The 26,350-nt window shown below is 32.0% G+C and overlaps 6 protein-coding genes and 1 long non-coding RNA gene across 11 annotated transcripts; 1 reads left to right on the top strand and 6 right to left on the bottom strand.

Moving 5' to 3' along the window:
- The first annotated feature begins 460 nt into the window (after nt 1–460).
- LOC107363449 (mediator of RNA polymerase II transcription subunit 19) lies at nt 461–1,979 on the top strand. The gene is made up of 4 exons (XM_015930676.3): nt 461–778; nt 859–1,018; nt 1,091–1,187; nt 1,267–1,979. The coding sequence occupies exons 1-4, from the start codon at nt 589–591 to the stop codon at nt 1,519–1,521; spliced, it is 702 nt and encodes a 233-aa protein (XP_015786162.1). The 5' UTR covers nt 461–588; the 3' UTR covers nt 1,522–1,979.
- A 188-nt stretch (nt 1,980–2,167) lies between these two features.
- On the bottom strand, nt 2,168–2,930 carry LOC112538993 (uncharacterized). Its single transcript, XR_003082511.2, has 2 exons — nt 2,575–2,930; nt 2,168–2,371 (listed from the first exon to the last, which is right to left on the bottom strand). It is a non-coding gene; the product is annotated as an uncharacterized LOC112538993 (long non-coding RNA).
- Nucleotides 2,931–4,907: 1,977 nt separating this feature from the next.
- On the bottom strand, nt 4,908–13,313 carry Tob (Transducer of ERBB2). Of its 3 annotated transcripts, none has more exons than XM_089268295.1 (3): nt 13,193–13,313; nt 11,586–11,706; nt 4,908–11,062 (listed from the first exon to the last, which is right to left on the bottom strand). In XM_089268295.1, exon 3 carries the CDS (start codon nt 10,583–10,585, stop codon nt 8,417–8,419), a length of 2,169 nt encoding a protein of 722 aa, XP_089124421.1. In that variant the 5' UTR covers nt 10,586–11,062; nt 11,586–11,706; nt 13,193–13,313; the 3' UTR covers nt 4,908–8,416. The 3 variants fall into 3 exon arrangements, with proteins under 3 accessions (XP_089124421.1, XP_015786084.2, XP_025016918.2); XM_015930598.3 differs by lacking the exon at nt 13,193–13,313 and adding an exon at nt 12,230–12,911; XM_025161150.2 differs by lacking the exon at nt 13,193–13,313 and adding an exon at nt 12,230–12,371 and having other exon boundaries at nt 11,586–11,651.
- Nucleotides 13,314–16,631: 3,318 nt separating this feature from the next.
- Nucleotides 16,632–19,231, bottom strand: LOC107363394 (cytosol aminopeptidase). Of its 3 annotated transcripts, XM_015930608.3 has the most exons (4): nt 19,192–19,231; nt 18,864–18,939; nt 18,310–18,431; nt 16,632–18,212 (listed from the first exon to the last, which is right to left on the bottom strand). In XM_015930608.3, exons 3-4 carry the CDS (start codon nt 18,429–18,431, stop codon nt 16,865–16,867), a joined length of 1,470 nt encoding a protein of 489 aa, XP_015786094.2. In that variant the 5' UTR covers nt 18,864–18,939; nt 19,192–19,231; the 3' UTR covers nt 16,632–16,864. The 3 variants fall into 3 exon arrangements, with proteins under 3 accessions (XP_015786094.2, XP_089124423.1, XP_089124422.1); XM_089268297.1 differs by lacking the exon at nt 19,192–19,231 and having other exon boundaries at nt 18,555–18,976; XM_089268296.1 differs by lacking the exon at nt 19,192–19,231 and having other exon boundaries at nt 18,864–18,976.
- An 896-nt stretch (nt 19,232–20,127) lies between these two features.
- LOC107363454 (receptor expression-enhancing protein 5) lies at nt 20,128–21,004 on the bottom strand. Its single transcript, XM_015930681.3, has one exon. It carries the CDS (start codon nt 20,910–20,912, stop codon nt 20,328–20,330), a length of 585 nt encoding a protein of 194 aa, XP_015786167.1. The 5' UTR covers nt 20,913–21,004; the 3' UTR covers nt 20,128–20,327.
- A 1,219-nt stretch (nt 21,005–22,223) lies between these two features.
- LOC149093710 (uncharacterized) lies at nt 22,224–25,111 on the bottom strand. Its single transcript, XM_089268298.1, has one exon. It carries the CDS (start codon nt 23,192–23,194, stop codon nt 22,373–22,375), a length of 822 nt encoding a protein of 273 aa, XP_089124424.1. The 5' UTR covers nt 23,195–25,111; the 3' UTR covers nt 22,224–22,372.
- LOC107363428 (uncharacterized) lies at nt 24,075–25,111 on the bottom strand. Its single transcript, XM_015930650.3, has one exon. The coding sequence runs from the start codon at nt 25,065–25,067 to the stop codon at nt 24,126–24,128; it is 942 nt and encodes a 313-aa protein (XP_015786136.1). The 5' UTR covers nt 25,068–25,111; the 3' UTR covers nt 24,075–24,125.
- Nucleotides 25,112–26,350: the final 1,239 nt, after the last annotated feature.

Below are 26,350 nucleotides of genomic sequence, written 5' to 3'. Positions count from 1 at the left end.
GAAATTCATTCATTCACATTCAGTTTCAAATCTTGATGCTCTGAATTTTGTAAACAGCAAGTAACTGATTACTTGTAACCACGGTTCTGTTTAAACTAACCATTTGAGAGGTTACCAAAGCGTCTCTAGTAAACAAACGGCAAAGATTAGGAACTGTTATTCATTGAAAGCGGTTTATTCAAAATCAACAAGTACAGTAAACCTTTTAATTTACTGACAATTGTGAATAACTGTTGACTTATATTCAGAGAAATAATGGATACATGAATAAATTAAGCTTTTATCAATAACCAATCATGGAAAATAAGTATTTTTTACTGAAAGTGAATACTTGTCTGGTATTTAACTTAATTGGTGTCAATTTTTTTAAAAGCTTAAGAATTAAACGCAATGAATTTAGTGAGTGGTCCCTAAATTAAAGTTCGATCATATGTTTTAAAAGGTAGTCATTAAACTACCTAAATCAATTTGTTTTGGTTTATTTATTTGCATAATTTGTTAGAAAATAAGCTTATTTGTGATTACTGTATATTTTACATTCCCGGTGGATTGAATTCCAAAAGATTTCAATCATTTAACTCACGTAAAATGATTAATGAGGTTGTTCGGCGGACCAATGGTGAACAATACTCTCCTAAATCAAGTCCGAGAGGTAGTCGATCACCGTTGGTTAATAGCAGACAGGACACAACGGGTACTCTAAAAACGACCATTTCACTGGGTAAAACCCCTACAATTGTGCATAGTGGGCCTTTCTATTTGATGAAAGAGGTTGGAGGTAAGTAAGCTTCACTAAAGCTTGTAAAATCAAATAACAGTATTGTTATAATAATACTTTATCTCTATCTTTAATTTCAGGTGAAAGTGAATTAACTGGTGCAACAAATTTAATAAAACACTATAATCTTGAACATTCTTACAATAAATTTTGTTTGGGACGAAAAATTAAGGACCAATTAAGTGCATTTCTACCAAATTTACCCGGGAATATTGATGTTCCTGCTACTCCAAATGATAGGTAATATTATCAATGTTTGATTGTTTTTATTTGTGCCTCATTCAGTGCTGATTAAATCTTCCATATTCACAGTTTAAGGAGTCTCATGGAAAAACCGCCAATAGGAGGGAAAGAAATTCTACCTCTTGCTCAAAATCAATTATCTGGTTTTAGGCTTCATTCTGGCCCAGTAAGCTTTTTTTCTCGCCTTTTTTACCACCTCTCCTTTATTCAATCTGATTTTTAACATATTCTTCTTTCTGTTATAGTTACCTGAACGATATAGACTTATGCACCAGCCAATTGTAAAAAAGAAGCATAAATCAAAGAAAAGTAAAAATAAATCGGAGGAAACCTCTAACCATGAGTCTCAAATTGAAGTAGCGGAAACTTCTGCCACTGGAGGACATGAAAAGAAGCATAAAAATAAAAGGAAACACGAAGACGATAAGGAAAGGAAAAAGAAAAAGAAGGACAAGAAAAAGAAGAAAGCAAAACACTCACCTGAATCTGTTAATACATGATTACCAACATTTAAAGTAAATTCTGTACAAAATGAATATGTCAGTTCATTCTTAATCAGCATAATCATCATATAAAGAGCAAAAAGACAAAACAAAATATACAAACACACAAAATCTAGCCTCATCTTTTCCCCTCTTGTTGCTTTCACTATGATCAAGGTAATTTCATTTGATATATAATAGTTATTTCCGATCATGTTTTCAACCTTTTGTTAATATATAAATATATATATATATTGTTTTTTGATAATTTTCATCATCATCGTTTTAATTGTTGATATTTACAATCAAAAAGATGTTGATGAAGAAGGTAAAGACGAAGAAGAAACGAAATCCAAAGTAACTCCCATAAAACCTTGAAATTACTGAATTATGTTTGCCAAGTGATTCAATGTCAATTGATTGAAGTAATAAATAACAATGGAGTGTAATAATAATAATAACAGTAAAATACCTAATCTTTAGTCTTGATTAAAAAAAATAGGTAACCATAAAACACATTGCTGAAGCAATTCAATCCAATTAACCAACATTTCTTTTGTATAATATTGTCCTTGTCCAGTTAAATCCAAATTAAGGTATTGAATGACATTACCAGAGTAAAGAGTAACTGGTCCTATATGAGATTTACTTTTAGGTTGAATAATTTACCTCTAAAAATATAATTTAATGCCACAGTTGATAATCAATATTTTTTGATACACTTTAACTGAGCAACATTTATCCTGCGCTTTTCCAGTATTTTTTAATCAATTGTTATTTTTAGGTCACCAAAACCAACCATTAACTACTGTTGTCAAATATAAGTATTGTCCAATTTTTCCCAATCCTGGTTTCCTTTTTTTAGCAGCTACAGTGTAACCAATTTTGGGTTAGATCATAAAATGGGAAAATGAATTGTTGATTAAATTATAAAAACAAACTGGTTAAAATTAATATCACAGTCAAATCAATTTGAATCTAGTATTTAATCATCGTTGAATCTTTTCTAAGGATTTGTTAGATTACATTTTAAAAACAGTTACTATTAAAATAAAGAGCAATACAACTTACTTGAGACATTAATATTCATCAGCTTTACCAACCAATTTCCAAGGCTTTTTACTTTAAATGACGTTAGATAATTAGATTAATAGTATACATTTACATCTTGTCAAGTCAATAATGTTAATAGCTGATGAACTGTTCAGTAATTATACAATTTTTAATGAAAAACAATTTCCCATTGTGATAAGGTTTTCCTTAAATTCTGGTTTGTTTACATTTGCGAATCAACCAACCTCCAATTAATCGTAAGAACAGCAATTTCACCATTTTTCAATCAATAAAACAAATCTAATTTGTATTCAATTTAACTAAAACTGATTAAAAGTTACCTGAAAATAACTAAACATGATAAACACTGGAAAAGATATAACTGACAAATTCATGGGTAACCTTAAAAACATCAACGACATAATCAGGCTTTAACAACATCTCAACCAAACATGCAACCAATATATCATAAGATATTCATTTTATAATCATAATCAGTTATAATCACAATTGATCCTGTATTAATGCATGATGTGATAATGAAAAATCCAGAAACAAAACCTCATGATTTTCCTGTCGAGAGAGTCAACAATAGCAGAAGTAAAAACAAGACAAGAATCAATGTGAACATTGAAGCCTAACCAACACACAAACAACTTTACCTTGATCAATAATGGTAACCTTTAAAAAATAAGCCAAAATCCCAGTAACCTGGTCTAGTCAAAATAATCTAATCTATTTAATAAAAGGTAAAAACCATTGATATAACAAAAAAAAGAGTAATAAAAAGAGGAAAATAAATGATAAAAAAGTGTTGAAAACAAAATAAAAATAAAAGCAAATGTATGAAAAAATGAATGTCTCTGTGGATCCAAAAAAGGCATAAAATGCGTTTAGATGAAGATGAAGTGCAAGAAATGTTAACATTTGATTGTTGACATTAGTTGAACATTTGGTTGGTTAAAAAAGATATTACCAAATGTCGTACATTTGTGATCATCTTTACCCTGATCATCTTCATCGTCTCGAGCATCATATTCATCTTCCCAACGTTATTATTAGTCTTCATCTCATTACTCTTATTCAAGTTACTTTATCGATCCATTTCTTGGTCTTCTTTTTCCGTTCTTCCCTCAAATCCTCATCATTCTCATCCATCCTCTTCACCTCCTACGATCACTTTATCTTCATTTTCCTCTTCGTCCTTAGCAACTGTATGAGTACCAACAAAATTTTCTCGTAGATGTGATACTTTCTCTCCATCTTGACCTGAATCCCATTTTCGCCTTTCTATTTCACTCTCTTCTCTCTCCTCCTAATCATCCTTACCATCTACTCTCTCTCTCTCTTCCAGTCCAAACTACGTAGTTCGTAGTTAAGCTCCGCGAATCATCATCTTCGTCCTACTAAAATAATGCGCATGGTTTACATAGTAAATAATGGTTGAACAAGAAAACCTTTTCATCTTCTTCGTTGTCTTCCTTTCTCTCATCATTCTTACATTACTCTCTTCATCTTTCCCTCGTCATCTTCATTATCATCATCCTAACGATTCGTTTTGTCTATCAAAGGATAGAAAGAAAGAAAGAAAAGAAAGAAGAAAAGGCTTACATGAAAACAACATTTTTCATTGAAACCCATTCACTGTTACCATTTAGCTTTTCCTACTTTCCTCCCATCATCCTTATCCTCGTCCTTTACAAAACACACTTGTTTCCATTATTCCTTCACCTTCAACTCGATCATCCTTTGAAAAACATTTAATTTGTTTTTCAGTTTCATCCTGATATTTCATCTCGTCTCATCCATTGTCATCCTTTAACCCCAACACCAATCCAATAATTTTGATTAAATTTGGCAAAATAATAATTCAACAATTGAAACAAAACAAAAATATTAATAGATGTTGTTGTTGTTGTTGATATTTTGTGTGTAAATTTGGGCAAGGTTATGAGGCTATGTGAAATGAAAGCCAAAAAGCAAATCCTAATTACATATAAACACAGCAATCTAAAATTAGCTTAATTACTATCAGTAAACAATTTAACAACAACAATTTGATTTGAAGTGAAATTGAGAAAAAATTCATCTTCTTGGCTCAAAAAGCTCATTCCTGCAGCTCGGAGTAACTCAATAACAACATAACAAGTAGACTTACAAAATGGTTAAATATAGTTGAGGAATGTAGGTCAATCTATGGAACTCTGAAGGTGGTTCAGATGATAAACAGGGTGAACAAAAAAGATGGAAGAAGATGAAATATTGAGTGTAACATGGCTGATGTACTCTCAATACACCAACGCAATAACCTTTGTCTTGTCAAAGTAAAATAAATGTAGACACAAATGTTGTAAATATTTTCATCGTTTATTTATTAATAAAAAAATGCTTTAATCATAATAATTGTAATAACTGGTATTAATTGTGATAATTGTGGGGTTGACTTTAACTTTGGTTTTACACCATTGATCATTTGTATCCACTTTAGTGTTGCAAACAGTTTTAATTTTCAACTTGTAATTGTATTAATGATATAGCTTTTTGGCTTCAACAATTGTACACATTTGAACAAAATGCAGTTTTAAAATGGGAATCAAAGGAGAGAACCATTTTTATAACAATTAAATCACTATTTAAATCAAAGTCTAGGGTTGGTAAATCTTTATCACAAATTGTTTTAAGTCTTTATTATTACGAGCAAAATCATTAACAATTATCATTGTTGTTACCATTATTGAAGCCTTAAAGATGGCTAATTGTTGTCCAAGAGTCCATACAGTTTTAATCACTTAACAGTTAACCCAAAAAAATTAACATTGCATTTGATATTAGCTGTAATTACTGTAAGAAGACAACAATTAGCTCTTTGGGTTTGATTGATCATTTGATTTGTTTTACACTAAAAATCTGATTTTCTGGTTTTTTGGGTTTTGAGTTTTTTTTGGTCATTTTTTTCAACTTTTGTTATAAAAAATCAATTTCTTGTTCAAATTTCAATCATTTTAACCATAAAATTCAATCATTTTGAAAACTTAATAATAATCATAATAAAGATATATATATAATAATTAAAGATGTTGCTTTTATACCGAAATAAAATTTTGCTTTTGTTTACATACAAATATATACTTTTTTGATTCAGATTTTTGTGTGTATTTAAAATCAAAATTAAATCAACTTTCATCCAATTAAACTGTTAATTACTGAGCTGGAAAAGGCTTTCATGAGAAACTAAAAAAAACTGTTCAAATAAATATATAAATAAATATATACTTATAAGAATTTGCGTTTCATTTTCATGGTTAATATTAATATTAATGAATCTCTCTGAACTTTGCAGGTTGCTTTTTTTCACACCATAATGTTGAGATATCAATAATAATAACAATAATAATAGTTGTACAAGTAATAATAATATATTAATAGTAATAATTATTATGATTTTGCAATGTGAGTGTGAATTGACTATGAATTTTGTGTGTTTTTGCGATTGGTTTATCATCATCATCTAAGGATAAGAGTGAAAAGAGGAAGATAGAGAGAGAGAGAAAGAGTAGAGATGAAGATGAGGATGTAGATGGAGATGAAATTAGATGAGCTTTTGCAATCATTTATCATTCTTGCTATAGATGAAAGCTAACTTTGCACTGGATTAGGAGTTACAGTTGGTTGGGTTAATCCTGGTTAAGCTTGTTTTGCTTTCAATTTAAACTGTCCTTTGCAATTAGTTTCACATTTTGTTTTTCATCTTCCGCCATCTTCAATCCAGTTCATCTCATGGTTGGTGTTGCTATTGATTGCGATGTTTCCTTGCTTTGGCTTGTGTGTCTTTTTCATCAAACTGGAACCATTTTAATCCGTCTTTTTTTTCCGTCAAATTATTTGTTTTGGTTTTTGGTTAAAGTCTCACTATTAAGTTATAAAAGGTTATACATTGTCTCAATGTTTTACATTTAAAAGGTTTTTCAGATGTTAACAGAGCTTGTAAGTTTCCAGAGAGAATGCAAAAAAGAGTTAACAATTAATGAATAATAATATTAAAGATAATTAATATAAAGAGAGATGAAATGAAAACATTAAGATTTTTGAAGAAAGATGCAAAAAAAGGTTTTTCTTTAAGAAAAGTGTCTGTATAATCTTCGGTAAAACGTGAAAAATTAAGTTATATTTTTTTAGCTTTTCATATATATGTGTGTGTGTGTCAGTAATATCAATTTAAAGTATCATAATTTATATTTATATTTGTATTTATATCGAGATGTTTATTAATGGTTAATTGTCTCAAGTTAAGTTAATCAAATTATAAATATAACCAAATGATTCTCTGGGATTTATCCAGTTTTTACATATTTAGACAGATAATATGTTAACATGTTGTTTTTTCAGACAAAATTGTTGGAAGATAGTAAAGTGTATTATGATAATAGTCAAGATGAACACCTTAAGAACTTTTTTCAGGTGAGAGAAAGAAGATGAAGAAAAATGATGAAAGGGGTAAAAAAGAGTAGAGATTGAGAGAGAGAGACTTGTAACTAAGAATCGTAACAAATATAAAGTTATTGTAATTATTTATAAATCAAGCCTTGGGAGTGACTTTTTTGTTGTTAGTCAAGTTCAGTTATGATGATATTTATAGTATGAAAAAAAAGATAGCGATTTTGGAGGGAGAAGAATGATGATGAAGATCTTGAGGTGCTGGTTTTGTTGGTATCTTTTTGCAGCTCAACTGCATTTGTGCCACAAAAGCTATTCACAAAACAAGGTTAATCTACCAGAGAATCATTTGTTGTCATCAAGTCTATTTATAAATTGTTACACATACATACATATAAATGTATATAAATATATACCAATAACTGTATATATATATGATTCGGCAGCAATTCACGTTTTTTAAGCGCTACTAATTATGATTTGATTTGTTAATAATAGTTAGTTGTCCATAAGAATAATCAAATATAAATATATATATATTGTATATATATTTATATGTATGCATGGTGTATGAGTGTATTACAATTATATAATGTTTCAATGTTTCAACCAGCAGTAAAGGAAACATAATTATGAGTGTAAAATATGAGAAGGGGAAAAAAATGTTTCAAATTATCAACAGTTTTTCATCTGGACAGATAAAGTATGAGATGGCTTAAACCTCCCTGTCAAATACAATATATAATGTAGTATATAATAATAATAGTAATAATTGTATTAATAGTAGTAATGATAACATGTACTTTTGTTTCATCTATGTTAGTGTAAAAAGAAAAGAAGAAGAAGAAGAAAGCATTTTGCGCTTTTTTCATCTTCAATTTTTCGCCAATTGTTCGTCGGCGAAATTTTAGGAAGGAGTTTTTTTTTTGTTAGTTTTTGTTTTCTTGTTGTCATATTATATATGTAAAAATCACACAAAATCAAGAAAAGAGATCTGATAAAATTAGATTTTTTTGTTACCTCTTCTTCTTGTTCATTCTCAGCAAGTTCATCACCATTATTATCATCAGTTGATGTAGTTATTTTTTTTGCTTTTGTCAGAAGAAAAAAAGTTTCAAAGATTATCTTTGACACTGAAGCGTTTTTGTTTGGAGTTTTGGGTTGAAGGGTTTGAGGGGCTTTTTGCGAAAAGAAGGCAAAGGAAAACTTGGAGTTTTTCAGGGTAACTTATTTCTTTGTGTTTGAATGAGGTAAAAAGGTTTTGTTTGTTTTTTTTTGAAAAATTATTTTATAATTAAATATCGGTGCACACAATTAGCTTTCTTCACTGAGTGCGTTGTTTATCCTTTTTTTTAGTTTTTTTTATTTGTTCTTGATTTATTGACGTTTTAACTAAATAAATTGAACTCTCATTTGATTCTCAATCCTAATTAGCAACCAGTAGGTGTTGATATTGGTTAGGGTAAGAAACTCCATTCAATGAGAATGAAAAACTGTCAAATCCTTTGTTTGTGGATGTTGCTGGTGATGAAGAGTTCGAGGCGGATGCTGTTGGGACTGAGGATGCTGATGGCATTGAAGAGGAGGGAGAAGAAGAGGTTGATGATGAGGCTGAATTGGAGAGTGATGATGAAGGTGATGCTGAAGATGATAAGGGAACTGCAATAGTTGGAGAAGAAGCGGCTGGGCTGGGTGCTGAAGTAGCTGATAGAGAGATGGTTGAAGGAGGTGTAGAGGATGAAGGTGATGAAGAAGGAGAAACTGAATCTGTTACTGTTGACGAAAGTGAAACATTTGATCCTAATCCGCATGTTAGGTCAGTCTGTGAAGTTTGATGTCCATTATTCCCGTATAAACCAAGAATAGTATTGCTGGGATAGCATTGAGATGAGATCGATGAATTATCTCCATTTAGCATTGAATGGAGATTGTTATTGTTGTTGTTGCTATTGATGATGTTGATAAGGTTGTTTGAACTGGTTGAATTGTTTGCCACTGAAGTCATGATGTTGTTTGTATTACTTCCATTTGTTGGTGAATTGCTGTTGCTGGACAAATAAAGGTTAGATGATGGTGAACCTTTATCAAAGAGAGATGCAAATCGATTGAAAACATTATTATTGGAGGTGGTCGTTGAGTTGACTCCGTTGGACATGGAGGGCGATGAAGATTTAGGTATCAGGTTTGATGAGCCCAAAAGATTTGCCAACTGAGAGTCAATGTTGTGGGTGGAAGAAGATGATCCATAGAGTTCGTTTAAGCTGGAGGAGAGACCAGAGTTGGGTGATGATTGATGGTGAGAAGGGTGATGCCTTGGACTAATTGATCCATGACCAACCAAACCACCATTACCATGATTACCAGAATAAAAGGATGAAAGTGATGGGGAAGGTGAGTGTGTAATTGGCGAGGTTGCTGAAGTACACACTGAATTATTTCCCATAAAGAGTAGATTAGAAACAGAATCAAGTGAACTTGCGTTTCCATTTATGTTACTTCCAATTGGAGACATTGATCGAGAGTTTTGCGGGGAAATGTTACCTGAAGATAATCCAGTGCCGTTTGGTGATCCATGAACATATGAAATGTTGGATGGACTGTGAACACCATTAACCAATCCAGCTGAAAGACCTCCTCTATCACTTCGATCATTTCCATTGGGTGAAACGGCACCAACTGCAGCAGCAGTGGCAGCTTGTTGTTGTTGAAGAGCTCGTTGCTTAATGTAGTTGGAAAACTCGGTGGGTGACATTCGGTGTGACCTTTTAGTGTTTGATTTTAGTTTAGTTGAACCAAATTTAGTTTGAGCAAAGGTGGCTGTTGTAAAAGTGACATTCGATGAAGATGGCTTGGGCATGAAACCAGAAGGACCCATAGATCCAGTGGTAAATGATTTGTAGATTGGAGATGGAGTAACCGAGTTACTGGTGTTGATAAGATTATTACCTCCATTGGGTTGATTAGCAACATTTCCAGCAGAACCATTACCGTTAACAACGGCAGCAACCACAGCAGCAGCGGCAGCAGCAGCTGAAGGTGAGGAATTAGATCCATTGGTATTACCGTTGGGTGAACTTGGGAATCCATTGGGAATCACATGAAGGGAAGATGGTGAAGTTGAAGCAGGTCCTAAAGAAAGAGAGCCAAATGCCATGGCTGTTGTCTCGATGGGCTTGAAACACTGGGCTTCTGGATTAAAGGTTCGGATAACCTCTCGATCAGAATTTTCTAAATCATGGGGACGATCAGATTCAGAGTAGAGTATTTTAACGGGACCTTTCTCACTCATTCGATAGGAAACTTCACCAGGATCGATCCAGATGGACAATTCTTGAGGCAAATTTTCTTGGATATCAACAATATCCATTCCACTTTCACGAGCTGCAATCTCAAAAACAGGGTCCAATGGAGGAGTTGTCTTGACACATCGGAAGGCTGACCCTTTATAAGGTTTTTCAGGATACCAGTGACCCTCAAATTTAAGTTTAAGGGCATTTTCGAGTTCTTCACCAAATTGGTTGACTCGACGACGGGGAAGCTTATTATAAAGGAAGGAGATCAAAAAGTTGAGAGCTACTTGAATCTCGACGTGCATTTTCGTAGCTTGATAATGACTTAGTAAACTTTGTTAACGTTGATGCTCACTTGAACAGTTGTAATCGCTGTTTTGATGATTATGATTTAAATTTCACTCTTTTTTGAGATCGACTTTAAATGCTAACTAAAATTATATCAATATGTATATATTTATATAATATCTTCTAGTATTGAACTATTTTGAGGTGAAAAAGATAAATAAAATTTGCTTATATGTATAACTCTATAAAAAAGGTCAACCAAAATTGAGTTAAGGTTAAACACACACACAACAAAGCTTGTAAAAGGGTTCCGAGATGGTTAACAATTAACAATGTTGAGGAGAGGTAATAAGTGAGTTGAATTAACAATTAATAGTAACAGTATAATGATGATAAGAATAATAAGAATCAATAAAAAAAAACTGAATCGGGCAGTCAGGAAAGAGATGAGAGAAGTTGATTTTTTCAAATGTCTTTGAATTGCGTCTTTGATTCTGTAGTTTGTAACACACCAGGAATAACGAGAAAAGAGAAAAAAAGAAACGGGAAAAGAAAGTGTTGAATGAATAAATATTGAAATGAAACAGATAACTTAAACAACAATAGTGTAAATGAAGCATAAAAATTTGGTTAATAAGATGTATTATACTGAGCAAATCTTAACATGATTATGACTATAAATAAAGTATAACATTTTCCCATTATAAGTGTCTGTTTGATGATGTGGGTCAATGGGTAATATCAAACTGTAAATGCTAATTATTGCAAAGTAATAACCTCCTCGTTAGTATAACAAATTGGGAATAACATTTAACTGTAATCACTTTTTAGGTTGATTGATTTCAGAGTTTTTTGATATGAATCTAAATTTTTACAGTCTAATCATTACAATGATTTGCTTACATAAATATGGGATTTATCAGATGAGCGGTGGGATAAGGAAAATAAGAAATGATAATCAAAATGAAAGGGTTAACTAAAGTAGGTAATAACAAAAAGATGTGATCATCATCTTACCTAATTAATGTAGGAGATGGGCTGATAAGATTTGAACAACTCTTCCAAATGGGAAATGTGAAGATGCTTTTTCAAACGACGTTGAGAAGAAGTAAAAAGAAGAAAGAGAAATGAAGACGCACTGCAAGAAAGGAAATGGTGAAAAAAAGAGAGAAGAAAGGAAGAGTAAGATGATTGATTCAGCTCAGAGAGATTCAGAGAGAATTCTGGGAGACTCAGAGAGTGAAGAAAGGGAAAGAAAGATCGAGATACAGGGAAAGAGAAGAAAGAGAAAGAGAAACGTGAAGGTCAAACGATTTTTACTTTTATATTTCAAAGTTGGATTGTTTATGGAAACTAAATATAAAATGTAATCTGATGATACAAAAAATAAAAAGCGAAAAATTTGGAAATGTAACCAAATTAACCGCTTCGCTCACATTTGTTATCTGTTAAAATGGCAATTTTGTAAACAGTCTTACAAGTTACCGACTTTTTTATTCTGGTTTTGATTGGCTAAAGATTGATTTGACCTTATTAGTTCATCATAGAGAATAGATACAAAGAAAAAAAGAGACAGGGAGAGACAGAAAGTCTAGAGATAATGGGAAAAGAAGGAAATCGCAAAAGCAAATTTTCTTCCTCTCGTATTTCATTTCATTTACCGTGTTTGTTGCTTTCGTGTTGAGTTTATACAGCAAGCTGAATAATGAGAAGGTTAAAGGTGATTCCCAGAGTTGTTGGTACAAATTAACAAACAAACAAACAGGTAATGTTAGATTAGAATCAACATGGACAATCACAAAAGGATTCCTTAAATTTGAACCAAAAAAACTAATCCAACGTTTTGAGAGAGTTAGAGAGAGAGTGGGAGAAGCAGAAGAAACAAGGTAACACCGCTTTATTTTCGTGAAAGAATATGGTTTGATGGCGAAATATTACAGTTAATAATTTTTTTGGACTGTAAATTTATCTACCAAATGATCATTTAAATCTCACAACAATCCAATTTAGAAATAACAACAATTTACTTGAATAATTATCGTTTTGACACAAATAATAAAAAATAGATGAACATATTGATTTGAACACAGTAAAAGAGATAGAGAAAAGAGAAAGTGATGAAATGAGATTGATGAAATGAGAGATGATGAGGAAAGAAAATAAAAACTGATACAGATTATTATTAGTATGAGAAAGAGAAAGAGAAAAGAGACAGAGAGAATCGTTCTGTAGACTGTTATTTCCGTTGACAACCAGATGAGGCGTTAGTATCGTACGAGCATGTCTACAAACGTTTCTACATGGGGAACTGAGGAAAGCATGAAGATAGCATGAAGATATGAAGAGTAAGGAATAAAAATAGGGATAGAAAGAGAACTGAAATAACTGATTTAGGAAAAAAAATAGATGAGAAAAAGAGGGAAAGAGTAGGAAGGTGGGAAAATGGGGAAAGAGAGTGAAATATGGTTTGGAATCTCTCTGGTTTTTCTGAATATAACGTGCGCAGTTAGGTGAATCCAAACGAGAATCATGATGATGATGATGATGATGATGAAGGGGAGGAAGAGTGAAAAATTCAGGTCAAGATGGAAGAAAGAGTAAATTGAAAGAGAAGAAGAACTTACTTTCGTTAGCATTAACCCATGGTGGTTGTTTCCAAGCAGAAGCACCGAAACACTGAAACAAGACGAAAGTGAAGATGTTAAGCAAGAAAAATCGATTACAATTCAATCGATGAAGAGAGTGTTACAGTTGAATGATGATGATGGCGGAGTAGAACAAGAAGAAACATCAGAAGCACAAGAAGAAAGTGAAATAGAAGGTCAATTGAAAAAAAGAAAGGGACAAAATTATGGAAGAAAAGGATTTCAACTCATTTCTCATCTCTTTCTTTTTCACCTCTTAACTCATACAAATGCCTTATCTTCATTTCTCATCATCATTGTTTGCCTTATATTTTTTCAAGGAAAATTAGACCCAAGGTTAAAAATAAATATACTTTTCTCTTTCCATGTCTTATGGACTTTTATTTCCGTTAACCAGATCAATTTTTACAACTCTTTTCTTCTGGTTATTACCTTACCAGATTGACAACATTTATCATGAAAGAAATTAATTCATAGAGAATAATTAATTTCAATAAAGTGGCTTAATTAAGCTTTTTGTTTCTATTTTCTGGTATATCAACCTTTCCATTTTTTGGTTTTATTTGTTTCTTCCCATTCTAATCCCAAATCATTGATTGTTACCATTTTTTTTTTGTTTAATATCAAATTACATTTATAATCTATTATTAATCTGACTTTATTATTGATCTGATTGTTTGATTATTACTGGAATAGTGTAAGAAATCAATTAATTCAAGGTATATTCTTGTTATATCATGAAATAAATAGCTAGCAAAGTATCATTTGACGGAAAAATTAAGTGAAATATCAATCATTTCTGGATTGCTTTTGATAACAAATTGCTTTATGAAGACATTTCTAGTTACATCGGCTTTTAATTGTACAACGTAATCATTTAATAAGGAAAAACAAATGAAAATGATCAACTGATTATTATTAATTTAATAATGAATTTGATAAATTCAATTTAATAACCGGTTAAATTACATAATGTACAGTTGAAAGAAAGTCAATTTGTTGTGGTTGATCAAATGTCATCCAATTGTTTTCAAATTGTACTTCAATTTAATGGCTCAATTATGTATATAAAACACAGTCAGCTAAATCAGGATACAATATATTAAATATTAAATCTAATAATTCAATTAACCAGCAACATTTAACCAGAAAAATCTCATTGGAAAAAAATGTGTTAACCCAAAAAAAAATGTAAACCAGTAAATTGAATCATTTTGTTTACTCTGGTTAAAGCTGCGTTAATCTCAAGTCTTTGGCTTTTCAATTACCTTTACAATGAATAATTGAATTATAAACAGTCATTTAAATGAACAATTATCAAGTTAATTGTAATTACCATTCACACAAATCAACTGTTAATTGTAGTCCAATTGTTTTAAAGATTTCAAATGGTATATAAAAAGTGAGTTTTTTGGGTTTTCAAATGTCAAGTCTTATTTTAAACTGAAAACCAACAAAATTGTTAATCAATTGTGTGTTAATCAATGAATTTATATTGTAGTCTTTCAATTGAATGTTCATGTTGTTGAATTATTGTTAAAAAATGTTCAATTGAAATGAAATGGCTCATTTTAACAATGATAATGTTTATGTTAAAGTCAATGAAGATCAGGTTAACAACTATATCTGATTCAAGATGAGATTGCGATTAAATCAGCATGTATTGGATCAAATTTATTGATGATCATCTGCTTTAATTGCAAACTTAATCAGATGTTAAGATTCTCAAAGCAATCTTCAATGACGATAATATTCACAGGGAAAAAACGGGTTTCCCTTCAACTAGATGTAAGGCTCAATTGAGATCAACACTTGCTTGTTGAAATTGTTTATGTTAGGATAATCATAGGATAACATTTTGTATACACTTGTAAATCCAATTAAATCATTTGATTTGGGAAATTAAGACATGAAAAAGTCAATGAATTATTGAAGTTGCAAGTTGAAATTGTTATGAAACCAATGTTTACTGAAGGCAAAACATGAAGTTTCATCTTCTTTCACCTTTACAAATGTCTTTATACCGAACGAACGAGCTTGGAGAGGAAATAAACCAAATTAATTGAAAAGCACTGAGAATTGATAAATTATGTGTTCACATATTAAATGAAAATTAGTTGCTATTAATTTAATAAGACTGATCTTAATTATTGGAAAAATAAGAAAAAAATCTGATGATAAACTGCTGACATCTTCTGAGGGGAAATGCAATGAAGTGCAATTTCTTTACTGGAAATGGTTAACAGTAATACCATTTTATTATTCACAATTTTATTATTTTATTGTTCACAATTATCGCCTCATTTTAATTTATGTCTCGATTGTTTTGATGATAGAAATTTGTGATTAAATAAATTTGACATTTCTATCCTAAAATACCAGTGTCATTTGTCTGTAATTTGAGCTATTGTGGCTTATTTGTGTTGGTGTTTTATCTGTTATTACGGTTTATTGTTGTAATTCTTGTTTCATTTTTGATCCAACTATGAGAAATTTTATTATATTTAAAGTGTTAAATTACATCTATTGTGTTTATTTGGGTTCAAGATTAACTAACAAAGTAAGTGTTTTGCTGGTTGCTGTTTAGGTACTACATCTGTTATAATTATCATTTTTATCCATACGTTTTAAATGTTATATCAACAAGTAGGTGATACCTAAACTATTCAACTTCATCTGAGTTTACAAATAATCAGCTGTAAGTTGTTTCAATTTGCGTCATTGTATTGTCAATTAATTAAGGTTGAAATGTGAGTTCATCTTGGGTATTTTTTGTTGTAAATCATTTAAATTTTAGATCACTGTTTATTTCATTTAGTTTGTACCCATTCTTCAAGTTTTTGGATTAACTAATGAATTGCATATTTAATCAGACCAAATCATTATCGAGAGCTTTTGATTTTGATTGATAATCAACTCATAAACTTGTTGTTTCATCAAGTTAAAATAACTAGAAATGACTGCTGCTCGAGTTACTCTGAACTTCACTTTATAATGATTATACATCATTGATTTATCAACAATATCTCATTAAAATGATCAGAAACCGGTGTAAAATATCGATAACAATTGATTATTCGTGTGTGGCTTTGTTAAACATTGGTAGTTACTCACCATGTTTAGAAAAATATGTTCATTCGGAAAATTGGAAACTAATTCCTAAAGTTGGCTTATTTGTTAAATTCAGTTTTATCATAAATCAACCTTTTTTTTATATCAAATTGTGTGTAAATGTTGATTAATCCTCTTGAATGTCAAATGGTTATCAATTGATTGGATAAGATGCTTATTCAGCTCCTGCATGTTGAAATTACAACTCGAGATAACAAAAGCACAATAAGCAATAAACAAACTCTCGGTAGTTAAACATGAATAAAAATAATGGATTATAATCGACAGCAAGATAATTAAAACAAGATTTTTTTCAATATAGGATCTTTAATCAGACGGTGTAAACAAATAGTTTTAGTCTAACAAGAGCATCAATTTATTCATTCACATACGATAAAAGACCAAAAAGGTTAAACTAATAAAGATTAATAAGAGGACAAAAAATATCCATGACAAATAGGTGGATGTTTCCAGTTTAGTATAGTAAGAAAGAGATAATATTTTATCCGAATTAAGCTTTCGTTAGATGCTTAGTAGAGTTCATAGTTTATTTTGAAATATTGATTCAAAGAAAGGAACGATTGTTCGCAAGGGACGAGCCGTCATTCCAGCGGTAAGATAACCCTTATCAGCACCATTCCACATAACTCCTGCAATATCAATGTGCATCCAATTTGGGCAACTAATAAATTCTTGTAGAAAAGCTGCTGCGATATTTGAACCTCCTTGTCGAGATTTTCCCATATTATTAAGGTCAGCTAAATGGCAATCACTTATTTCTTTGGTATAATGCTTGAATAGGGGCATTCGCCAAACTCTGTCACCCGAATCAATACTAGTCTTGTGAATAAGATTCCAAAGTTTATCATTTGTTGACCAGACACCACTACATGCTGTTCCAAACGTAATCTTCATTGCCCCAGTCAATGTAGCAATATCGACTACTGCTTGAGGATTGAAAGTGTCAGCGTAAGTTAAAGCATCAGCTAATACCAAACGACCTTCAGCATCAGTATTGTCAATTTGAATGGTTTTACCATTCATAGCTCGGTGAACATCCCCTGGTTTTGTAGCTTCACCGTTTACTAAATTTTCACTAAGAGGTGTCAAACCAATAACGTTGACTTTAGCTTTGAGAGCAGCTAAAGTGATAATGGTACCTGCAACAATAGCAGCTCCAGTCATATCAGCTCTCATTTGGTCCATATCAGCTGATGGTTTAATTGAGATACCACCAGAGTCAAAGGTGATACCCTTACCAACGAAAACAAGAGGTTTGGTATCGGGAGCATTATTGTAATGTAGTTCTACGAACTTAGGAGGCTGAGAGGAACCTTGAGCAACACTTAAAAATGATCCCATTTTCATTGATTCAATCCAAGCTTTATCTCGGACATTTACCTTAATTGATGTTCCCTCAGTTGCTTTTACAACTTCTTCGGCGAAAATTGTTGGAGTCATCAGATTAGCAGGCATGTCAGCTAATCTTCGGGCTATAATCTGTCCGCGAGCAAGAAGTCGACCTCTTTCCCATGCAGCAGCAGTTTCTCCGTTAGGATTGAGTAGACTGAATGAAAGAGGCTTTCGGCGAGATTTTTCATCTTTAAGTTCATCAAATTTCCAATCAGATAGGAAGATACCCTCGGCTGCTGATTGGGCATCCCCACAATCATCAACTACGACTTCATTTATTGCTTCTGAATCAAGTCCGCGAATAGATTTGAGACCTTCAGCAACAGCCAACCGAGTGTTCTCTTTTTTCTCATCAAGTTGTTCAACAGGATTGATACCAGCATCTCCGGGTCCCAGGTTTACCAATGAAACGACAAGGTATTGATTTGATATGCCCTGGAATATGCGACTTTTACCTTTTTTAACTGGACCAAGACTGCCATAAATTGCAAAAAAATGCCAATTGTAGTATTAATGAATTTGACTCATGCATACAATAATTTTAAACAAGTGTAATAACAAATAATACATACGTTTCTATGCTTTTGAGAATATCCTTGCTAAAGTCAAGTGATTGACCATTTTTAGTTAATACCAATTTTGGTGAGTCACTAGAGGATGAACCTTCATAAGCTCCAACAATCAATGCTTTCATCTGAAATATAGAAAATGAAGTGAAAAATTTATGTAAACCACATGGAACCATGAAAGGTTGATGACCTTTAAGAAAAATCAAAACATTAACCTAAAAACACCTAAATCTAAATACAGAGCTTACCTTATTTATATACTAATAAAGATTAAAATATGTAATAAACTACAGAATTTGAGCAACTACACTGTAAAATGTTAAAAAAATCTAAACAGGTAGAATAAAATTTTCAGAGATTTGTCTTTAAAGATGAAACAGAAAATAAGAAAAAGATTGAATGGATGAAAAGAAAATAGCAAACCCAGGTTAAATGGTATAATGAATGGATAATAAGCTATGGGTGATTAAAATGAACTTGCAATAGCAAATATTTAAATCTAGCAAGGAGAATCAGAAGTTTACAAAAGAGATGATGAAAATATAAATTAAACTTACATTTGATGTTAATGTTGATCTTAAACGAGTCGAACTAGGATTGATTACACTTGCTACCAACAATGATTTAAATAACCTGTTGATAGAAATGAAAAGCGTTGATGAAGCCGTTTTGACAAATTAAATGAATCAAATAATTTGATTAAGATTAAATAGCCGGGAAAAGAGGTGTGATTGAAAGAAGATACAATCCGAGAATGAAACAGATAAGAGAAGACAGAGATAGACAAAGAAAGAAGAGTAAGATGATCTGAGAGATATAATTAGATAAACAGCCTGGATGTAAATAGATTCCAACGAAAACTGGTGAGTACTAAGCTCAACTTACTATGAAAAATTTACTCCTCAAAGATAATCACAACCTATAAGATCAATAATTAAGTAAATTAAACAGTAAAAATCTTAACTACTGTGATTATTAAATCCACAACAGGTAATGCTAAATCGCGACATCTTTTGCTTGAAAAAGAAAATGAGATGGAGACAGAAATAAAGAGACAAAGAAGATGAAGGTAACTAAGGATGTTGAGGGGTGAAAAAGACAGACAATGGATTCAGACGACTTACAATTGGAATGGTACTGTTTTGTTGATTGATGATTTTGATTTCCAATGATATGATTGCGAACATGATACATTTATAATAGATAAGGATAAAATTAGGAAAAATGATGAGAAATTTTTCATATTGAAAATCAGTTGAAACCAGTCAAAAAGCACTTATCAACAAGTTATTTTGCTTGACAAAGTGACCTTTCAAACTTACTTGCAATGGCCATTGATTGTCTCATTTCTATTCCTATCTGGACAAATAATCTGATTAACTTTTAAAGAGTTTAAATTTAAATGATTTAAATGTCCCCAAATTCGCTTATTTAACGATTTAGATGATTATTGTGAGTGCAATAGTACCAAGAAGCGATCTTTCGGTGCATTGTTACTTCTTTTGTTTTAGTCCTATTTGGCAGCTACATGTCAAAGTTACCATGAGACTATTAGATTAAATTGGGTTTAATTAGCTCTGAGTGTAGTTTATGAGTATTGGTAATACTATGTGGCAATGTTAGCAACTGTTGCTGTGTTGAACGTTGTACGGTTTTTGTACTCGTTGAAAAAAATGGTTAATTTCTGTAATTTCAACTCTTTACCATACTCAAGATTAATCTGATTTAGATTGAACAAATTGAGAGATTGAAATTGAATGCTATTCAATAATCAATTATCTTGTTTTTCAACTTTGATGAATTAAAAGTGACAAATGGATATTATCTGTTTTGATATTTCTTTCTTTGTTTAATAGACTGTAATGTTTTTACTGAGTAGAAATCATTAACATATTTGATATTAACCAAGGTTAATTGATGAGAAGTAAAATAACCGGTTAAGCAAGGTATATATGAATGATAATATTTGACCCAAACAAATCTCTTTATAAGAGATAGAGGGTGAAAAGAGGAAAAGGAAATTAATCTGATTTATCACCGCCAGATTTCAAAGCATCGGTGACTCCTTTGCGAACCTTATCAGCTATGGGTCCAGCCAAGCTACTCTTTACTTTGTCTAAATTATCACTTATGACATCTTTTCTTTTAAGATAATAGGGACGAATTATCTTTGAATAAAGAACATTGGAACCATTCTTTTCAATGGGAAGGAAACACCAGACAAGAAAAACAATCTTGGCCAACCAGTAGAAAGGGAACCACATGAAAATAGTGTCAGCAAAGAATTCAATCAAACTGAAGAAAGCGAACACAACCCAATAAGTTAACCATTTACGATCATCATCTGCATTAGCAGTTTCCAAGGCATTCAGGGACTGGTAAGCTGGATACAGAAAACCAACAGCATTGCATAGAAGAGCAGCAAAAGAACCAAATATCATGTACAAACCAAATATACTGACAATTCCATTGGCGATGTACTTCTTCTTAATATTGGTATTGGCCTCAATAATACCCAAAGCTTTGGTCAGCACATTTTCCTTCTCTAAAAAACTTTCCAAAGTGACATTGTAAGTGTTCAAAAGGTTGGCAAACATTTCGGTCATCTTGATTAAGATAGGTGTATATAAAAAAAATATGAAAAAAACAGGCAGGAAATGCGATCAGTTAATAAAGAACAGTTTAACAGTATTTTATTTACAACGAATGAGCTCTTCAAGACATAAAAAGGCAGCTTTCTCTGAAATCTCAACCCCCTTACTAGTACGTTGTCAAGGATGCAAATTTACATAATCTGGTAAACAGAGTTGCCTATTTTCACATCAAGTTTTGATTCTGGTTACAATGATTCATAAAATATGAAATTATTGGCAGAAATAAATTGATTAATTTGTATTAAGAAGCATAATAATAGAGTTAGAAATATAAAAGAGAGATTAAGTAAACATATTCATGTAATCTGTTTGAAATTTATTAACACGAGCTATTGAAGACTATTTATAAAGACTTTTTCCTATGAATAACCAATTGCTATTTCTACTTCTTTGAAAGAGCCTATTTGTCCGAAATATATTGTACGAATAGTCTCAAAGCCTATTCATACGAATGAGAGTTATAACGCCATCTCTTGTGGAGTTCAAACACTAAGCTAAAAAAGGCTAAATTTTCTGTCTCTGTACGAACAAATCAGTTCGATTTGCAGTTTGACCTTCCAGATTCAGTACCCGTAAGAGCAAGAGTCCTGAAAGTTACTATTCGTTAGTAAAAATTGTTAGTTTACATCAAAAATCGAGCACTTTTTACAATTTGTGAACAGTTCTCTCAATTTTGGCCACTGGCCTAAAACTTTGAGCATCAATATCTCGAGAATGGTGTTCAATCTTTGATTTGTACCAACAAATTTTATCGACCAATAATAAATTTCAGTTCTCGCACTCCTACGATCTTAGAAAGCGGTCGGTTAGACTGAAATCGACTTGATCTGTTGTACAGAAAAATAAAATGTTATCTCTCAAAATAAGTGCATTTCAGGCTGTTCATTAAAAGTTTCATCAGTGAAATGAATTTCATGAAAAAACCTGCTGCCATAAATGAACAAAAGGCATTCGGCAATTCAAATTTGACCTCAAATTCCTGAGAGAACCAGAGAAAGCTTTAAATCGCATAAATTGACTCAGTTTTCATGTCCCTACAAACCAGTGAAACTAAATTTGAAGGAAATCAATTTTTAACCGTTTTCGCCCATTTGTGTAAATTTGTGCATAAAATATGATGATTATGTCACATTCATATTTAACAGTTCAAATGAAATTTTAGACAGAATGTCTAGACATAAAGGCACCATTTTTTCAGGTAAATTTTTCTTTGATTCAAAGTATTTCCTTTTTATTTACTCAAATTAGAAGCGTACATTTTCCCTGGAAACTGAAGGGTTAGAGCCAACTGTACAGCTTAATCCCTTTAGCAAGTATTTCGGTTTAAGGCAGTAAAATGAATTCTTGAAAATGTTTGCAAAATTTATTGAATGAATTGCTCTCTCACTCTCTCTGTCTGTATTTATGCACATCTAATGTTCATTTGATGAAAATCTTATGCATTTCTTCTTTCTCCTGCATGGTTTGCACCAACTTGATTGATCTTCAAGACCAAAACGAGCTCGACACTTTTTCAAAGCTCCTTCGGCTCGAGATTTTTCTCTCTTTTTCTTCTTTTTATTGTTTGATGAATAATTGTCTTTGGCAGTCCAACACGGATAAAGTTCTCTATGAATATCCCTCGCTGACCTAGCTTTTTGATAATATTTCTGCTGCTCCTCTGGACTTAGATCATGCCACATTTTTCCTAAAATTTGGTTTATAGTCGCAGACTCTTTCTTAGCACTTTCAGCCACAACTTGAGCACGGTTTTCTTGCATGAATAACATAAAAGCATTCAGAGGTTTTTTCACATGAAGCGATGACGATGAGGATGGCAGTTGATTGAATTTTGTTGTATTAGGTGGCGGTGTATGCACTTGAGAGTTTGGTGAAGGGATATGATGGGGAGATTGAAAAATTGGATGAAAATGGTGGGTCATTGAGGGTGGTAAGAAATGTCCAAAACGAAAATTATGCTGATAAATCCCGGTTGAAGATGGATGAAAGTATGGAGGGAAAGGCGGTGGAAGTCCCATTGGATGCCATGGCGGTGGAATCATGTGAGCCGGTGGTGGAAGTAAATCTAATGTTGGCGAAGTATATGGATTCCCATGGTAAGGCACAAATTTAAAGTTTTCAAGCAGATTATTCTTTAATGATGAGTGTAAAGTTTCCGAGGCAAGTTTATCCTCTTCACCTTCTTCTTTAAATTCTTTAATTTCATCGTTAGAACCAAGTTCATCATGGGACATATTGAGGAGAAACAAAAAAAGACAAAAAAAAACAAAAAACAAACAAATAGACTTGATGTTACTCGCGTTCAACTTGTGAATGTTTCAGGTACAGCCTCCAAACCAAAGAGTATAATAAGAGAGACCCAAAGAGGAGCTGAGCACAAGCTAAATATGAAATTTCAAGTCAATCGGTCAAACATGGGTCAACTATGTCTTCATTAAGTGAACCATCAAACGAAACAAAATGAAGAAAAAATTGAAGACCGAACAGCTAGTTGAAAAAAAATCCCATAGAAAATAATGTTAAATATCAAAACTTGAAAAATTTGACAAAGATCGCTTTCTTGAATTTTTTCCATGAAATAGAATCAACATAGCAACAAAAGCTAGTTATGGTATATTATTAGGACTTAATTAATGAAAATTAAAAAAAATAATTCTTCAACTAATCTGATTGTTGAATAATTAGCAAAACAATTTATGTGTCAATTTTTATTTGCACTAACCTTATGTCCCTACAAATCCACAAGTCTCAAATCTTGACCTGAATCAAGTTTTTGACACTATTTCATCGAGTTTAAACAGACGCGCCATACTCTTAAGGCAAATAAAAGTCTACTCCATATCAGAATCTTATAAGATATCTTTTTGCACCTTCTACTTTAAGAAAAAAACTCAGTTTTTAGGGGATAACTGTTTTGAAACCAAGTGTTGTTTACTAAAATTTTATTTTATCTGTAGACTTTCTGAGGCATTCAATCTTTAAATGAAATGCTTAATGAAATAGAGGAAGACAATGACGAAGATCTTTCTGAATATGGTCCAAGTGATTTAGATGAATCTGACCAGAAAATCCTTTAGGACTAACATGTTTATGAGTCAATAACTGTTTTAAAAATTTGATTTTCTCAATATTAATTTATTCACACTAGATGTAAAAAGCTCCATTTTAATCAACTCGTTGTTCATTTAATGAAAATCTTATACATTTCTTTTTTCTTCTACACGGTTTGCACCAACTTGATTGATCGTCAAGACCAAAAGTCGCTCTACACTTTTTCAAAGCTCCTTCAGCTCGAGATTTTTCTCTCTTTTTCTTCTTCTTATTGTTTGCTGAATAATTATCTTTGGCAGTCCAACACGGATAAAGTTCTCGATGCACATCCCTTGCAGACCTAGCTTTTTCATAATATTTTTGTTGCTCTTCTGGAGTTAATGCATGCCACATTTTCCCTAAAATTTGGTTTATCGTTGCTGACTCTTTTTTAGCACTTTCAGCGGCCACTTCCGCACGGTTTTCTTTCATAAACAACATAAAAGCATTCAGAGGTTTTTTCACATGATGAAGCGATGACGATGATAAATTACTAGATGAGGATGAAAGTTGGTTGAATTGTGTTGTATCAGGTGGCGGTGGTGGTAGTGGTGGTGGTTGTGAGGTTGGTGAAGGTGTCGGTATATGATGATGGTGAGAAGATTGAAAAATTGGATGGAAATGGTGATGGTGGGTAATTGAGGGAGGTAAAAAATGTCCATAACGAAAATTATTTTGATAAATCCCGGTTGGAGATGGATGAAAGTATGGAGGGAAAGGCGGTGGAAGTCCCATTGGATGCCATGGCGGTGGAATCCTCATGGAAATATTCTTAGTTGATTGCAAGTCCATGGACAAATATCCACCCATGTGAGCCGGTGGTGGTGGATGGTGAAGTAAATCCAATGGAGGTGAAGTGTATGGCGAGGGATTCCCATGGTAAGGCACAAACTTAAACGATTCAATTAAATTATTCTTTAATGATGAGTGTAAAGTTTCCGAGGCAAGTTTATCCTCTTCACCTTCTTCTTTAAATTCCTTAATTTCATCGTTAGAAGCAAGTTCATCATTGGACATGATGAGGAGGAAGAAAACAACGCAAAAACAAATAGAGCCACAGAAATTAAACTTGTTACTGGCGTTCAACTTGTGAATGTTGAAAGTACAGCCCCCAAACGTCTAGAGAGATAGCGCATGTCTCAACAAACAACACTTGAAATATGAACACAAAATGTATACAGTTTGATAAAATGGACTTGAAACTGAAGTTCCTCATCGGAATTTACGATTTTCAGTATGACCCGCGTCTCATATGCTCCTGTGGCCCTGGGTCTGCCATTCCCCAGCACATAATTTAATCATGTCCACTCTTCTCAGAATGAAAATACAATAACCTGCCAGATGATGAGATTCACTGTAAATAGCTTATTTACACTATTTTCACGAATAATCTCAACCAACACTGCTTTTCATTACAATTTACAGTTAAATCTAATCGCCAATTAAATACTGGAAATAAATTTAATACAAATAAATGATAGGAAAGACGATTTAAATGTAAATATGAAAATGAGAGAAAACAAAAATGTAAAGATTTGAGTGAAACTCCGAGAGTCTAGAGATTGAACAATTGTCCAGCAAATTGATACATTAGTTTCTGGTTTAATGAAACAACATTTTACTCTTCACTATCATTAATCCGATGCGTTAATCCAATGCATTAAGTAACAATTGCTATTAATCCATGAATTGAATGGTAACACTAGTCATAACATTATGACAATTGATTTACAATTTACATTCTTGATGAAAGTAGTGATACAATTGTAAGAGATGCACTGTTAATGAAAGATGAATTGAGGATAAAATTTGCACAAATGCAATATTGATACATTATAAAAGTTCATGCAAGTGGAAAGTGATTCGATGGGAAAAAAAGATGATGATCATGAGGGTGATGAAGATTGGATAACGGATGTTGAAGCAATTTCAAGATAATCACGAAAGATGTTGGATTAAAGGTTAATGGTGTTCATCTAAAGAGTAGGAGTCTCTAGAGTGCCATCAAAATAAGATGAAGATAAAAATGCATTTTCATCCTTTTCATCCCAATCTATAGGATGTTGAAGCATAAAGAGCATGAAAAAGTGAAATATAGTTTGAGCTTTTTGGTTGCTTCTCTGGTATAGGATTTTCAATGTTAACTGTAACTGTTCAATTGTGACTAAGGACGTGAAAAGGTGGAGCTTGGATCAAATGCTGAGCAAGGAAAAAGATGAACTTGCATGAAAATTTATGACTGAATCAATCTGTGAACAGCTCAATAAACTTATATTTTGATTAAAAGTTGTCGATCGATT

Source organism: Tetranychus urticae, chromosome 2, assembly GCF_039701765.1.
Source record: "Tetranychus urticae isolate SD_2017Ah chromosome 2, NJAU_TeUrti_SD_1.0, whole genome shotgun sequence".
Classification (NCBI taxonomy): Eukaryota; Metazoa; Arthropoda; class Arachnida; order Trombidiformes; family Tetranychidae; genus Tetranychus; species Tetranychus urticae.
Note: the sequence above shows the minus strand (reverse complement) of the source record. Positions and strands in the feature narration are given on the sequence as shown.

Bases quoted from the DNA above. Each gene is read 5' to 3' on its own strand.
- LOC107363449 (XM_015930676.3), top strand. From the start codon at position 589: ATGATTAATGAGGTTGTTCGGCGGACCAATGGTGAACAATACTCTCCT. The intron at 779-858 runs GTAAGTAAGCTT...CTTTAATTTCAG, and splicing joins TTTGATGAAAGAGGTTGGAG to GTGAAAGTGAATTAACTGGT. The intron at 1,019-1,090 runs GTAATATTATCA...CCATATTCACAG, and splicing joins CCTGCTACTCCAAATGATAG to TTTAAGGAGTCTCATGGAAA.
- Tob (XM_089268295.1), bottom strand. From the start codon at position 10,585: ATGCACGTCGAGATTCAAGTAGCTCTCAACTTTTTGATCTCCTTCCTT.
- LOC107363394 (XM_015930608.3), bottom strand. From the start codon at position 18,431: ATGAAAGCATTGATTGTTGGAGCTTATGAAGGTTCATCCTCTAGTGAC. The intron at 18,213-18,309 runs GTATGTATTATT...AATTTATGGCAG, and splicing joins ATTCTCAAAAGCATAGAAAC to TCTTGGTCCAGTTAAAAAAG.
- LOC107363454 (XM_015930681.3), bottom strand. From the start codon at position 20,912: ATGACCGAAATGTTTGCCAACCTTTTGAACACTTACAATGTCACTTTG.
- LOC149093710 (XM_089268298.1), bottom strand. From the start codon at position 23,194: ATGTCCCATGATGAACTTGGTTCTAACGATGAAATTAAAGAATTTAAA.
- LOC107363428 (XM_015930650.3), bottom strand. From the start codon at position 25,067: ATGTCCAATGATGAACTTGCTTCTAACGATGAAATTAAGGAATTTAAA.